This window comes from Entelurus aequoreus, linkage group LG11 (assembly GCF_033978785.1).
Source record: "Entelurus aequoreus isolate RoL-2023_Sb linkage group LG11, RoL_Eaeq_v1.1, whole genome shotgun sequence".
NCBI lineage: Eukaryota > Metazoa > Chordata > Actinopteri > Syngnathiformes > Syngnathidae > Entelurus > Entelurus aequoreus.
Window position 1 is genome coordinate 60,631,827 of NC_084741.1, and position 17,241 is coordinate 60,649,067.

A 17,241-nucleotide genomic window follows, 5' to 3' on the forward strand; every position below is an offset into this window, starting at 1 on the left:
CCAACACAATTTTGGCAAAACAATTACGGTACCTTGGTATTTACACATGTTATCAGCTATTTAGACAAGCATGTGTTTTGAGTCCCTTTTAAAGTCCCTTTTGCTACACAAAATGTACACTAACAACTCTGAAATATTTCCAAATGTACTTTCTGTGGTTTTGTCCTGTGAAAAAATACATACAGTAAAGTAATAAAAATGGTTGCTGACATGTGGAGGTATACTCACTTTAGTGAGATACTGTTGACTATCTTGGCTATTAAATGTGAACCGTTTAAAACAGGTTATAATATAATAATTCACAATAAACCAACTTGTATAAGTAAATAATTATTGTGTGAATGTACAGTGTCTGAAACAAAAGTCTTACAATATGCTGTGTTGCAATGTTTACCATCCATTTTTTCTACCGCTTGTCCCTCTCGGGGTCGCGGGGATGGCTGAAGCCTATCTCAGCTGCCTTCGGGCGAAAGGCGGGGTACACCCTGGACAAGTCACCACCTCGTCGAAGGGCCAACACAGATAGACAACATTCACACTCACATTCACACTCTAGGGACAATTTAGTGTTGCCAATAAACCTATCCCCAGGTGAATGTCTTTGGAGGTGGGAGGAAGCCGGAATGCCCGGAAGGAACCCACGCAGTCACAGGGAGAACATGCAAACTCCACACAGAAAGACCCCGAGTCCGGGGATCAAACCCAAGACCATCTTATCATGAGGCACCATTATTATTAAATTATTTGTGTGGAATTTACAGAATCTGAAACTAAATTCTTACAATATGCCATGTTGCAATGTTTGATTGTATCAAAACATTTGTGTAAATGAAATCAATATTCCTTTTTGAGACTTACACATCATGTATGTGACTGTAGAACCTGCTATTGAGTGTGCCGATCTCAGAGCCAACCAGTATGACGGGCATGGCGATTTCAGCAGCCAGCAACAGACGGTGCAGATCGTCTACCATCCTTGAAGACAACACAACTCATATGTCTTTGGTCAGAAAAAAATAAAACCAGGCCACGTGCAAACTGGGCCAGGAGGTTGATTTATTAATTTAGACCACATAATATGGAAATGAAAGATGATATAATTGCACTGATTCATTTCTAATCTGCTTATGAACACTTGCAAGCTATTATCAAGATGGAAAAGAGGACAATTTAACAACAATAACTGACTTGAATCTGGTTTTCAACTTTGCATACATCTCAGTGGTACCAAAATAATGTTTCTGAAACCCTACAATACTATGAAAAGGAGCATCGCTATTACATGAGATGCAGTTGCTCATCTCCGATAGCCCTGTGGTGTCTCACGTACGCTTCACTAATCCATCAAACACGATGTGTCCCATTGAAAAGGAGACTCACAGGGTTAAGGTTAGGCAGCCATCAAAGCCCTTGAGATATTGCATCCAGGGAAATTGATTGCTTGCATCTAAAATGGGCAGCTGCATGTTTGCTGGGCCAAATGCCAAGGTAATCTAGACTGCTGACCGTTGTTTGGTGCTCATCCTTTGGAGATTTAAAGCACACCAAATGAGTTCTGATGTCAAATACCGCTAGATTTACTGCATAGTTCCAAGCAGTATTAAATGGAACAAGGCAGAAAAAGATGTCACATCAGTTACTCCTGGCTGGCACAGTCAGAGTTTTTTGCTGGCCACTATTATAATAGAGTTAAACCCAAATGAAACTGTTCTTCTAATACTGATTCATGACTAAATCATACAAAATAAATCAATTCATCAGTATTCAACTGAACTTATCAAAGTGTTATTTCATTACTTTATAACTGATGTATGAAGCATCAGACAAACCCACTTTAGCTTATAATGTTTTTGGCTAAATGGTAGTGACTTGCTAAAGTGCTTCATATGAAATGTGATGCTGATTTTGCTATAAACTATACTACTTGTTGGAATTGCTTTAACAGGGTTGGTGCCTAATTACAAAGAAGGGAATTTGCCTGAGTGACTTACATTTGAATTCAGAGTTGCATGTGCAACCTGGAGAAAAAACATCTCTGTAAAATGATATGCACCTCCACTTAACACCCCTTAAACAAAGCATGTACCATAATATGTATACAGTATATTCATATTATTAACCATTAAATTTTGCTTTGACTTAGAACACATAGTAGTACCATTGTTTTCATTATTATTTTCCAAGAGGTCAGACGAAGACTGAATTGTACTAATCTAAAGAAATTATTCCCATAAGAAATTATGTAAATCCAATTAGTCCGTTCCAGCCACCTAAAGATATTAACACAAAACACATTTTCTAGGAAATAAATAGTTTTACTTGCAGAAAACAATGTAAAAGACAAATTATTGGATAAATTAACATTTAACTAAGGTTGCAATGATTAATCTACTAGATTGATTAATTTGATTAGAAAAAAGCTTTGATTTATATTTTGTTACTTTGATTAGTCATTTAATGAGTGTAACTAATAACAACTAATAATATAACTAATAATACAACAAATAACTAATAATAACTTATAACTGTCTATTACACACATGTAAAAAGTGTAATTTCAATGTTAAAGATGTACATCTATTAGAACAAAAGAATAAAGGTTATGGCATTGAGGCAAAAAAAATTGTTTTATTACTCAATTAATCAAAGTAATTGATAGATTACTCGATTACTAAAACAATTGATAGCTGTAGCATTACTATTTAACATCACTTTTACCTTCATGGAAGACTATTGTTAGCAAAGACAGTGATGAGTGGAGGATGAGGGGAGGCAAGAGCCATGCAGATGCCAATTTTATACTTTGTTGCTAGTAGTGTTCTTACCTTTTATATCGAAGTGCTGAGACTTGCAACTTAATTTGGCGTCATGGTAGGTTATTTTGCCATTGTACTTAGTAAAAACAAATACAGCAACTGAGTCACCAGCACGTGGGATTTTTTGTTTGGGCTCTCAATTTCCACAGAATGAAAAATTGACAAGTTTGTTACGCACAATGTTTGAAAGTGCGATAATTTAGACGGTTTATGAAAAACAAGGTTAACTGTGAACATTTTTGTAAAAAAACAAAAAAAACTAATCATATTAAAAGTTGGGCGTATAAAAGCAAGGTACCACGTTACTTCATTGTAGCAATTTCTGTATTATCCCAAATTCACATTGTGTATATTTCAAATGCTCACCGTCCAGTTGTGGATATACCCCAAACCTTCTCAGTTCCAGTAGTCTCATTCTGCATCAGACGCTTGCTAAACCCAAGTCCAATTCGGTCATAGGTACAAACCTGTACAGAGTACGGGAAAGAAAAACTCTGAGGATGGGGATGTGAAAGTCAACCAAGCAAGCCTGTGACCTAATTCACATAACATTTCAGACAAACAACATGGGGCAGGCTGTCAGCCCCGACTTTCCGCTGTGCTGAGTTATTTTGGAGCAGAGACGATGTGGCAGAGCCACAGCAAGGACTGTCTATGTGCTCTGACACTTGCATTCAAACTGTCACTGAGTGGGGGCTGAACCCATGCTGCCTGCACGGAAGTCAGGCGAATTAACCATAAGATCAGCCACGACTCCAAAGACCTTTTTTTAAAGATAAAAAAAAATCTAAACAATATGTTTGTTTAATATCTTCACCTTTGTTATTGTGGCAACGCTGTCTTGGACATGAAACCAAATGTCTGAGGACATTCCGGTTGGTGCGTCCAGTATTACTAAACACATAAGAGATGAGTTAGCCTGGCAATAAAACTCAGCCACAAAACAAAATCAGACTTTTAATATTGTATTTTAAAAACTCATGGCATTTACCAACTGGTTTTCCCTGCCCTTTGCACAAGAGATGCATCCTTTGACCTAAGCCAACATCGAAGATACGCCCATCTAGGTGAGATCAGGAAAACAAAAAAATTACATTTTTCAGAACCATGAACATTAATATAAAGGATAGCCTCAAAGTAAAAAGTGAACTGATCACCTTTTGGCAGCAGCATCTGTCCTTCTCTTTGCAGCGATGCATAGTTAAGGAATGGAGGGATGATGATGATTAGAAGCAAACATTTTCCAATGTTCATGAGCACAGCGCTGTGACAGAGTCTGCTTTTAACCTCAGTTTTGCCTTTTTGTCTCTCATCTGGTTCCTGTTTTTTAGAACGAGTGGGAAAAACAGCTTCAGTGTTAAATTACACATTAAAACCAATTTAGAAAAAAAGTTCCATTATTTTGCAAATACGAACAAATGTTGTATTCATAAATGAGTATAAAGCCAGACAAAAATAGAATTATGCCAAAGAATAATTTGACTTCGGTAAACTGGTGATAAATCTGATGACCACTTAAAACTAAGACACCAGAACAGTATGAATTAGATCTGCAAAAATAAATGTATTAAATCGCTAAATTAGATTAAAAAGATTTGATTCGTATTTTGTTTTTTCAATTAATTGTTCAATAAGTCTACAGCAGGGGTCACCAACGCGGTGCCCGCGGGCACCAGGTCGCCCGTAAGGACCAGATGAGTCGCCCGCGGGCCTGTTCTAAAAAAAAAATTAAAAAAAATAAAAAATTAAATTTTTTTTTTTTTTTTTTTTAATTTAATCTACATAGAAAAAACACAAGATACACTTTCAATCAGTGCATCAACCCAAACAACCTCCCCCATGCACACTCATCCACACCCACTCACACAAAAGGGGTTATTTCTTTCTGCTACCAATATTCTGGTTCCCACAACATAGACAACACATCTGCAAGGGACACAGTCCCTGAAGCACACATGATTGTATAGGCTGCTGGTCCACTAACATTTTCATTAATTACTATTTTTTATGTAATTATTTTTATATTGTTTTACTTTCTTTTTTATCCAAGAAAATGTTTTTTATTTATTTATCTTATTTTATTTTATTTTTTTAAAAAGGGCCTTATCTTCAACAGACCAGGTTGTCAGTGAAATTAGATTTGTTTAAAGGGTTTTTTAAACCAGGCCCAGTCCAGATAATGTCCAAGTCGGACTCAGCAACACACACCTTCATTCATGTACACAGAAAAAAATTAGGGAACACAACAGATTGCATATAATTTATAAACAAAATTACATTTTCAAAATAAGCATTTATGTACAGTCCAGATTATGTCCAGGTCACTCAAATTAGGGAACACAACAACAGATATCATATAATCTATAAACATAATTATACTTTCAAAATAAGCCTTTGAGGACTTCTCATCTTTTTTTTAATGTTTTTTGGCATCATTATCGTTTTCAACCATGTAACTTTCTAAAGTTAGAAAATACTGAATAAATGTTTTAAAGAAAGTAATACTAAGTGAATATCTGTTTTTGGCCTTAAAAATAAACATTTTACAGAGTACTATAATTAAATTGACTAAATCATGATTGTCAATGAACTCTCCTAAAATAACAGAAACCACATTAAGCTTCATAAACAAACCAATCCTTAAACACATTGTTTCAACTTCCACCCAAAACAAAGACACAATATGACAATACCAAAACAAATGCAGGGTGGATTCAGGCTCCTGACAACAAAATCGGCAATCATCTGACTCTGTCATATTCCATCATTTTAACATTTTCCCTGTGGGTAAGAAGTTATAAATAATTTTAATTTGAAAATAACGATTTTGCACATCGATAGTGGTTTTATAGATTAGTTTGAATATGGCATCCCATGGCAAAGGGCAGTCAAAAAAGTCCTCCCATTTTCCATTTGTGTTGTATGAGGCAGCCTTCAAAGATTTCTTTATTAAATAAAAATTATATATTTTTCTATTTATTTTAGTTCCTTTTTGCCAACTAGAATTTCTTATTAGAGGTTTACAAAGTAATAATTTAGTAGTTCCATAATTAATTATTTGTTTCCATCTTTTCCCAATTACTCCAGTTAGTTGATAAAATGAAAAGCTTGAGCAAGCATCACCATACATAGCTCTAAATTCATCATACTTCATAATTTTACCATTCTCATTGATAATATCATTGACAAAAATGATTCCTCTTTCAAACATATTTTTCCAAAAGAAAGGCTTTCCATCTATTACAATATTAGAGTTCATCCATATTAACTGCTGCAAAATATCGTCTCTTTTTTCTGGCACATAAAATTGAAAACACCACTATGAGTGGATTGTTTCCTTTATGAACCCCGCCATGTTTCCCAGCAGACTCTCTGGGAGGGGATCACTTGTAAAAAAGGATACAATTTCTTTTGATACAGTACATGTTTTTTGTCCAACAGGACATTTGTGTACCACTCAATGTTTAAATACATCTTTGGAACAATTGATGCTTTTAAAGACAGACACATAGCTTCAAGGTTGAGAAGTTTCAGGCCCCCATATTCATACTCTTTGTACAAAACCTTTCTTTTAATCTTTTCTGGTTTGCCGTTCCAGACAAAATCGAAGACCCTCCGCTCATAAATCTTAAAACATTTTGTGATGGAGCTGGTAATGACAAAAACAAATAAATAAATTGAGGAATAATTAACGAGTTGGCAATAGACATTTTACCATACAAGGTTAGGGATTTCCCTTTCCATAATTGCATAATTTTGTCCAGCTTTCTTAGTCGATTATCATAATTTACTGAGCCTAGATCTTCCAGATTTTCTGGGACAACAACACCAAGTATGTTAACTGGTCCATCTGTCCACAAAACAGGCACTTTGCATTCCATTCGAAAGGACGTTCCCTTTAGATTTCCGATCCTTAACATTTTACATTCATCATAATTAAGCGTAAGGCCAGATTGCTGTGAAAATATGTAATTTGTAATGTATTTTTAAATGAAAACAGTTAAAATAATTGAGATGATGGCGATAATCAAATATGCTAATAACAGAAAATGTTATTATCATTATTACAGAAATACAATTATTATTAATAATGGCCCTAATGCCCTAACTATATTTATACTACAATTAGAATGATATAATTTAAATACTACAAATAATAGGAATTGTCTATAAACTAAACACATTTTTAACGCAGCAGGTACCTTTAAGGTACTGTAACATTTTGGAATAAATGTGTACCTCACATCACAATATAACATTGTAATTATTTTTTATTTGGTTTTGCCCAGTTCAGCATTGATGAAACTAGCCTTCCTGTCCAAAGTCCTCTGTGAATTTTGTAAATTTTCCCAGATCTTGTTCATTGACAGTTGGCTTACCAGTTTTGGTAGTATAAAGGTACAATGTTGTACCTGTGAGAAAAAATTGTGTATGTATTTGACTTGTTTCAGTTCAGTTCAGTTTCAGTTTATTTCGAACACCTTCAGTATATCTGTATGTGTCAGGCTTGTCCCTGACAGTTTAGTTATGTTTTGGTTTTTCCTCTGTCATTTCCTGTCAGCGCTCTTATTTTGGTTATTTCCTGATTGTCTCCCTGAGTGCTGCTTCCCCTCAGCTGCGGCTGATTGGCACCTGGGCACACCTGGTGTCAATCAGCCAGCTGCTATTTAAACCTGCCTTCCCCTCCAGTCAGTGCTGGATTGTCGTCATTCCAACTTGTCAATGTCAGTGTAGCTGGATGCGGTAGCGGTAAGCTATATTCTGTAGCTGTTTGTAGCTTGCTGTCTTTTTGTTCCTTGTCTTCCAGTTCCTGTTACCCTGGCATCCTGTTTCCTGTTCCTCGTTCTTGGTTTGTGTTTTTTCTTTATATTTTTTGGACATTAAATAATGTTGTCCCGCTCAATGCCTATCGTCATCTCTGCATCTTGGGGTTCGTCACCTACACACCCTGACAGTATGTGGAATTAAAATATGGAATGGATTAAGCCAGGGGTCGGCAACCCGCGGCTAGCGCCGCCCTAGTGGCTCTCTGGAGCTTTTTCATAAATGTATGAAAAATGGAAAAAGATGAGGGGAAAAAAATATATTTTTTGTTTTAATATGGTTTCTGTAGGAGGACAAACATGACACAAACCTCCCTAATTGTTATAAAGCACACTGTTTGTATTAAACATGCTTCACTGATTCGAGTATTTGGCGAGCGCCGTTTTGTCCTACTAATTTTGGTGGTCCTTGAACTCACCTTAGTTTGTTTACATGTATAACTTTCTCCGAATTTCTAGGACGTGTTTTATGCCACTTCTTTTTTTGTCTCATTTTGTCCACCAAACTTTAAACGTTGTGCATGAATGCACAAAGGTGAGTTTTGTTGATGTTATTGACTTGTGTGGAGTGCTAATCAGACATATTTGGTCACTGCATGACTGCAAGCTAATCGATGCTAACATGCTATTTAGGCTAGCTATATGTACATATTGCATCATCATGCCTCATTTGTAGCTATATTTGAGGTAATTTAGTTTACTTTAAGTCATCTTAATTCAATGTATATCTCATGACACACTATCTGTATGTAATATGGCTTTTAATTTTTTGCGGCTCCAGACAGATTTGTTTGTATTTTTGGTCCAATATGGCTCTTACAACATTTTGGGTTGCCGACCCCTGGATTAAGCAAAGCAATCAATGTACTAATATGATCCACGTCAAGAAACTCTTCAAACTTAAAGTGTTTACAAAGTACAAAGATGAAGAACCATGATAAACATTCTGAATTTATTTCACCCATCCATTCTCAAAATAATCTTACTCATCTCACCATATGAAATGTAACTTACTTCACTGAGTATTATTTAGATTTATTTTTATTGTGATTACTTATGGAGTATATTGTGAATAAATTGAGAACAGGAAGTGAACAAAAGTTTTAGCAACTGTTATGTAAAAGAAAAGAGGTAGGATTAGTAGCGAAGTTGGTAGAGTGGCTGTGCCAGCAATCGGAGTGTTGCTGGTTACTGGGGTTCAATCCCCACCTTCTACCTTCCTAGTCACGTCCGTTGTGTCCTTGGGCAAGACACTTCACCCTTGCTCCTGATGGCTGCTGGTTAGCGCCTTGCATGGCAGCTCCCGCCATCAGTGTGTGAATATGTGTGTGAATGGATGAATGTGGAAATACTGTCAAAGCGCTTTGAGTACCTTGAAGGTAGAAAAGCGCTAAACAAGTATAACGATACTTGCCAACCCTCCCGTTTTTAGCGGGAGAATCCCGATATTCAGCGCCTCTCTCGACAACCTCCCGACAGAGATTTTCTCCCGACAAACTCCCGGTATTCAGCCGGAGCTGGAGGCCACGCCCCCCAAAAAAAAGTCTGCCGCAGCTGCGATTGGACCTGACCAGCCTCCGGGTACAAGTACTGGAGTACCAATTGCTTGCCAGGGAAGATCTTCCCCAGGAAGCAAGGATTGACCGGTTTTGGGCCATGCTAGGGAGAGATGGAAGATTCCACACTCTCGTGCATTTGATGAAAGCACTTTTGTGCGTGCCACACAGCAATGCATCATCAGCAGGCACGTGCACACATAGGGCACCTGCCCTTTTTTGCCTCGTCTTAAAAAGTGCCCTGTCAGGGATGTAAAAAAAAAAACACACAAAAAAACAGCGGTACAAAAACCCCCTGCCTCTTCCGCTGAGACGTGACAGTGGAGCAAGTTGAACCTGTGAGTTATGGTCCAGTCGCCGTCCACTTATTCAGCATCTAATATGGGTAATATTTCAGAAAAACGCTGTATTATTCTATTATTCAATGTGTCAGCTTCTGTTTTTGCCGGACGTCTGAGCACGGCGCATCAATTGAGCACGCCACATCAAGTCCGCACAGAGCAGAGCGGATCGTGCGGGACAGGAAGTAGTGTCCAAAATACAAAATAAAACACCGGGTTAATTTTCAAAATAGAATGCACCGTGTTTACGGCGGATCACATTTTTCTCACAGTAGAGTTTTAGATATATTAAGTTTATTGTGACTTTGCTATTACTGTGTGGGTTAGCAAAATAATAAGGATGATAATAATAATGATAATGATAATAATAATAATAATAATTATTATTATTATTATCCATCCATCCATTTTCTACCGCTTATTCCTTTCGGGGTCGCGGGGGGCGCTGGAGCCTATCTCAGCTACAATCGGGCGGAAGGCGGGGTACACCCTGGACAAGTCGCCACCTCATCACAGGGCCAACACAGATAGACAGTCAACATTCACACTCACATTCACACACTAGGGCCAATTTCGTGTTGCCAATCAATCTATCCCCAGGTGCATGTCTTTGGAGGTGGGAGGAAGCCGGAGTACCCGGAGGGAACCCACGCAGTCACGGGGAGGACATGCAAACTCCACACAGAAAGATCCCGAGCCCGGGATTGAACCCAAGACTACTCAGACCTTCGTATTGTGAGGCAGACGCACTAACCCCTCTGCCACCGTGATGCCCATTATTATTATTATGAATAATAATAATAATAATTTCAGCATTCTGGGGATATAAGATGTAGGTTATATGTTAGGAATATTGCCATCTGTATTTAAACTTGATTCATGTTGATTATGCCTGCAGCACAATGCCAAAAGAAGAAAGGATACAGCCCTCTACTGGCCCCTGGTCCATATTTTTGGCCCTGTATTGCGTTTCAGTTGTTTAGTCTGAGCATTAAGTGAGAAAGACCATAAGTTACAACTTGATGGTGTTTTCATCAAGTTAAGGGAAGGACAGATTTTCACATTGAAGTTTTTTCCATTTGGGTAATTATTTTTGTATTTTTTTTTCAAAGTTCATGTTGAACTGTTCAATGTTCAATATTAAAATGCTTATCTTTAACAATAAATAGCCTAATAATAAACCAGTGTTTTGTTGCTTTTCATGTCTTCCAAGCCTATGATAATGTGAATTAACTCATTATGACCATAATTTGTTGACACAAAAGAAATGGCAATCACTTTTACCTACAAAGGACACACAGCTAAGTAGTTAGCTTCCTATTAGCAAATTTAATTTTACATTAATTTCCATATTGTGTAAAAAAAAAAAAATTCCTGCCCTTTTCTGACTTTGAGCCCCTGCCCCTCTATAATCATGTGCACGTCCCTGATCATCAGAGAGGGTGTTCAGCATGGTTAGAAAAATAGTGACAGAGAATAGAAAGAGGATGGACAATTCAACCCTTAACAAAGCATTGTACTTTCAAGTACAACAATGAGTAGATGAGTGGTGTGTGTGTGTGTGTGTGTGTGTGTGTGTGTGTGTGTGTGTGCGTGTGTGTGTGTGTGTGTGTGTGTGTGTGTGTGTGTGTGTGTGTGTGTGTGTGTGTGTGTGTGTGTGTGTGTGTGTGTGTGTGTAAATAAATGAACACTAAAATTCAAGTATTTCTTTTATTTATATATATAATAAAATTTAAAAAAAAAATATATATATATATATATATATATATATATATATATATATATAGCTAGAATTATATATAGAAATATATGTGTGTATATATATATATATGTGTGTATATATATATATATGTGTGTATATATATATTTATATATATGTGTGTATATATATATATATATATATATATATATATATATATATATATATATATATATATATATGAAATACTTGAGTTGGTGAATTCTAGCTGTAAATATACACTCCACTTAACCACGCCCACCACCCAACCACGCCCCCAACCACGCCCCGACCAAGCGCCCCCCCCCCCCCCCCCCCCCCCCCCGATATTGGAGGTCTCAAGGTTGGCAAGTATGAGTATAACCCATTTATCATTTATCATTAAATAAGCTCTGCTTCTTCCTACTCCTTTTCGAACATGTTGAAAAGAGAAACTGGAAATTGGGATGTATCATGTTGTATGCTTGCATGTTCGAAATAAACTCAAACTCAACTCAACATGCATACGATACAATGTAATGCATCGCAGAATTCCAGTTGCATTACAGCACGTCCGAAAAGGAGTAAGAAGAGTTTATTTAATCCAACCCCTTTTCATACCATAGCAATTTTATCCAATTTCCTTGTTCTCTGGAACAGAACAATGAACAAATAAATAAATAATATACCATATTAAGCATACAAATATTAAATACATAAATCTTTGTCTCAATAAAATAAAAAAAACTTCTACGTTTGAGAGTGTAGTAATGCCATCAGAGCAAACTGATTGACGCTTAGTAAGTTAGCGACACTGTTTGAAGATTACAACAATATGAATATTTATAAGACAAATTAAGGTTTTTAATGCATAATTGAAGCACTGTAGATATCTCAATACTTGTCAAACTAAACATTGTGTGATACATTACCTTCCCAGATGCAGCAGCTTGAGCTTTGGGTTCTTTCTTCATGTTTAACGAACTCAAGAGATATAGAACTCGCAAGAGATGTAGAACTTGAAATAAGAACTCTTACAATGGCAGTGTGACTACAGCAAGCATGGGTTCGTCGCTACTCCCTTGACGGCGTGAATATGAGTGAAAAGTATGTCTCTGTGTGTCCTGTCGTTGACTAGAGACAAGTCTGGGACCTAGTCCGCCTTTTGACCGATATAGACTCCAGCTCCAAGCGACCGTGGACAAAAAAGGTGTAAAATGGATGAATGGACGGACTGCTGCATGTGGATTGTTATGACAGTCACTTCCTGGTTGATGTACGGAAGCCGATGAAAGTCAAACTTATCACGTAAAAGCCTTGCCAAATGTCAAAAGCCCACGTCAACACCAATATATTTAATGTAAATATTCCTGACGTGCATAATCAGTCGATTGACTATGAAATTCACTAATACGTATTTGTCACCCTGTAATTTAATAAAACTCAGAAAATGGGATTTTGGCGTTCTGGCCTTTGGGAGTCGCTATTTTCCACAAACTAACGTGGAAACGCCAGCTCAGTCGTCACAGTTTAATACAGTGATTCTTTACCTTGTTGGAGGTACCGAACCCCACCAGTTTCATATGGGCATTCACCGAACCTTTTAGTGAAAAATAAAAATAAAAATTTTTAAAATTCAAGACAAAGTTATACGTTTTTGGTAACACTTTAGTATGGGGAACATATTCTAAGTAACAAAGACTTAATTTACAGTTATTTGGTTAGGGTTAGAGGGTTAGTTATAATAAGGCCATGCCGAATCAGTCATTAATAAGTACTTAATAATGACTAGTTAGAGCGAATATGTTACTAATTTGCATGTTAATAAGCAAGTAATTAATGGTGAATATGTTCCCCAAAGTCTTACCATGTTTTTTTTACTGGTGCATAAAATGAACCGTGCATGAACATCACCTTGTTCAAACAACAAAACCAACACAGTGCATTAACCGGATTTATGCACTGATTTACAGGTGTGTAATTTGTTGTGGCCACAACAAATTACACACCTGTAAATCAGTGTGACTTCTACTGTTGCCGTATCCGCAATACGCCGATAGGGAGAAGTTTTTATTTACACGATGAGTCGGGTGTGTCTTGACCTCCGCCGAACCCCTGAGCCCGACTCACCAAACCCCTAGGATTCGATCGAACCCAGGTTAAGAACCACTGGTTTAATAACATTAACTTCAGTCGTCGTACACTTTTTTATAATATATGAACAGTGAGTTACAGTAGATATGGATTCTCCTGATCCTAACGAAAATGTCAAATCGAGGTAGATATTTAACCGTCCAAACATAGTATCAAACTCTCTCCTGCATTATAGTGATCAGTGAAACAAATTAATTTATGCAAACCACTATTATGCATTCATACTTGTGTTAATGGGACATAGATACTGATATGCTTTATTCCAGTGGTCCCCAATCACCGGGCCGCTTCCCGGTACCGGTCCGTGGATCGATTGGTACCGGGCCGCACAAAAAATAAAAAATATTTTTTATTTATTAAATCAACATAAAAAACACAAGATACACTTACAATTAGTGCACCAACCCAAAAAACCTCCCTCCCCCATTCACACTCAAAAGGGTTGTTTCTTTCTGTTATTAATATTTCTGGTTCCTACATTATATATCAATATAGATCAATACAGTCTGCAGGGTTACAGTCCGTAAGCACACATGAATGTATTTCTTTATGACCAAAAAAAACAACAACTTGGCTCTCATACCACCATAGACTTAGACTTCCTTTTTATTGTCATTCAAATTTGAACTTTACAGTACAGATAAGAACGAAATTTCGTTGCATTAGCTCATGGTAGTGTAGGATAAAAAAGCAATAAGGTGCATATATAAATAAATAAATAGATTACTGTACAGATTAATATATTGCACTTTTGCATATGCATCCACTTTTATGGACGTATGTTATATTGTCTTTATTATCCAGCGAGTTAATCTATTTTTGGGGGGAATTGAGGGAATTATTATGATGCGTTCAAGAGTCTTACGGCCTGAGGGAAGAAGCTGTTACGGAACCTGGAGGTTCTGCTATGGAGGCTGCGGAACCTCTTTCTAGAGTCCAGCAGTGAAAACAGTCCTTGGTGGGGGTGGGAGGAGTCTCTGCAGATTTTCTGAGCCCTGGTCAGGCAGCGGCTTTTTGCGATCTCCTGGATAGGAGGAAGAGGAGTCCTGATGATCTTTTCCTCCATCCTCACCACTCTCTGCAGAGACTTCCAGTCTGAGGCACTGCAGGCTCCAGTCCAGACAGAGATGCAGTTGGTCAGTAGGCTCTCTATAGTGCCTCTGTAGAATGTGGTGAGAATGGGGGGAGGGAGCTGTGCTTTTTTCATCCGACGCAAAAAGTGCATGCGCTGCTGAGCTCTTTTTACAAGTGTGTAGGGACCAGGTTATATTGTCAGTTATCTGCACCCCCAGGAACTTGGTGCTGCTTACCATCCCCACCGCTGTGCCGTTGATGAAGAGTGGAGCGTGGCTGGACTGGTGCTTCCTGAAGTCGACGATGATCTCCTTGGTCTTGTCGATGTTCAGGACCAGGTTGTTGGTTCTGCACCAGTCAACCAGATGTTTCACCTCCTCCCTGTAGTCCATGTCGTTGTTGTCACGGATGAGGCCCACTACTGTCGTGTCGTCCGCATACTTCACAATGTGGTTAGTAGTGGACCTGGCGCAGCAGTCATGGGTCATCAACATGAACAGCAGCGAGCTCAGGACGCATCCCTGGGGGGAGCCGGTGCTCAGGGAGATGGCACTGGAGGTGTTGTTGCCCACTCTCACAGACTGGGGTCTGTCTGTGAGGAAGTCAAGCAGCCAGTTGCATAGGGGGGTACTGAATCCAAGGTGGGGCAGTTTGCTCACCAAGTGCTGCGGGATGATGGTGTTGAACGCCGAACTGAAGTCCAGAAACAACATATACAACAAATATAACAAATATATTTTCTGTTTTGTAATATGGTTTCTGTAGAAGGACAAACACGACACAAACCTTCCCAATAGTTAAAGCCCACTGTTTGATATGTTTGTGTTTATGCTTCACTGACGAGAGTATTTGGCGAGCGCCGTTTTGTCCTACTAATTTCAGCGGCCCTTGAACTCACTGTTGTGTGGACTGTGACTCAACAGTTTGTTTACATGTATAACTTTCTCCAACGCTACCACAGAAAGACGTGTTTCATGCCATTCCTTTTTCATCTCATTTTGTTACCAAACGTTTTATGCTGTGCGTGAATGCACAAAGGTGAGCTTTGTTGATGTTATTGACTTGTTGGAGTGCTAATCAGGCATATTCGGTCAATGCATGACTGCAAGCTAATCAATGCTAACATCCTATTTAGGCTAACTGTATGTACATATTGCATCATTATGCCTTGTTTGTAAGTATATTTGAGCCCATTTAATTTCCTTTACTAATGTCCTCTGTGTATTTAGTTTATTTTTCCATTCTTCAAGACACATTATCTGTATGTAATTATGGCTGCATTTCTGATAGTTCTATGTGTGCCATGTTGTTCCAGACCACAGCAAACGTTACCCAGCTTGCAAAGATTGTAATAAATCAATTAGAAGAAGGCAGCCTGACGTTTCCTTTAACTTGGACACACATTTATACCTTTGGCCATTCTAAGACAGTCATTTCCAGGAGTTATCTCACCCTCTGAGAAGTTTTACTAATGTTTTCCAATGTTGTAAAAATGTGTAGAATAAATATTACATTTCAACATTTCTGTCAACAATGATTTGCGTCAGCCTCCGACACATAGTCATTTTCACAGTACGCTAATTTAGCTAATATATACACTTACATCATGTGTTGTCTTCATTATAACACTCATATAAGACTTTTAAAGTCATTTTGATAGTAGGCTAATATAACTAATATCGACACTTACATCATGTGTTGTCTTCATTAAAACACTTATATAAGTCTTTGAATTTTTTGCGGCTCCAGACCAATTACTTTTTTTGTATTTGTGGTCCAATATGGCTCTTTCAATATTTTGGGTTGCCGACCCCTGGGCTACACCATTCACTCATTTATTTATAAATGCAACAACAAAGCCAGAATATCCTGTGCATTCATCCAGGTAATACTTCCGATACAATATAGAAACCCAGCAACAAATGCAGTACAGTAAGTTAATGGTAACTGGAACCATGTAGTGAATTCATTGCGGTAATTAAGAATGATGAATGTTAGGTATTGACTCACTGTCACTTTGACTTGTGTTTGTATGTGTGTTGTTTTGGATTTTAGGGCACCAATGGCTGATTGAAGCATATGATGGAGGGCCATGCATCTTTTTTTTCCACCACTGGCGCCACATATTTATGACTGAGGAGAAAGCTGGCGTAATCAGATGACTATCTCCTTTTAGCATGCAGTGAATGCCATTCTCTTGGCCCTTAATCTTGGTATGTTACTTTACACAGCACTGGCAAAACAGGAGTACCAACCATCCATGTTTTTATACCATTTGTCTTAATTAAGATTAAAGATTAAAGATTAAAGTACCAATGATTGTCACACACACACTAGATGTGGTGAAATTTGTCCTCTGCATTTGACCCATCCCCTTGGAGAGCAGTGGGCAGCAGCGGCGCCGCGCCCGGGAATCATTTTGGTGATTTAACCCCCAACTCCAACCCTTGTTGCTGAGTGCCAAGCAGGGAGGTTATAGGTCCCATTTTTATAGTCTTTGGTATGACTCGGCTGGGATTTGAACTCAAACCTACCGATCTTAGGGTCGCTAGTGAGCTCGAGCCAATCCCAGCTGACTTTAGGTAAGAATGTGGTTGGAGTGGGCCTACCCAGAGAATACCCACACAACATGCACACTCCACTCAGAACTTCCAATTCTCCTGACTGTGGGTAAAGTAAAGTTACTGGTTCTGGATTAAAAATCTTGGTTACAGGGTAAACTTCCTGGTTGCGGGCTAAAGTTTGTTGTTTTAGTGTAAC

The 17,241-nt window shown here is 38.0% G+C and overlaps 1 protein-coding gene across 1 annotated transcript in view; it reads right to left on the reverse strand.

The window, feature by feature from the left end:
- Positions 1-12,536, reverse strand: part of si:dkey-122a22.2 (uncharacterized) — a 52,895-nt gene extending 40,359 nt beyond the window's left edge. The window contains exons 1-6 of the mRNA XM_062063692.1: positions 12,186-12,536; positions 3,974-4,136; positions 3,808-3,879; positions 3,634-3,710; positions 3,183-3,283; positions 859-975 (exon numbers count right to left, since the gene is read on the reverse strand). Coding sequence (XP_061919676.1) covers positions 859-975; positions 3,183-3,283; positions 3,634-3,710; positions 3,808-3,879; positions 3,974-4,136; positions 12,186-12,227 — 572 coding nt within the window. The 5' untranslated portion in view covers positions 12,228-12,536. The remainder of the gene's footprint in view (positions 1-858; positions 976-3,182; positions 3,284-3,633; positions 3,711-3,807; positions 3,880-3,973; positions 4,137-12,185) is intronic.
- Positions 12,537-17,241: the final 4,705 nt, after the last annotated feature.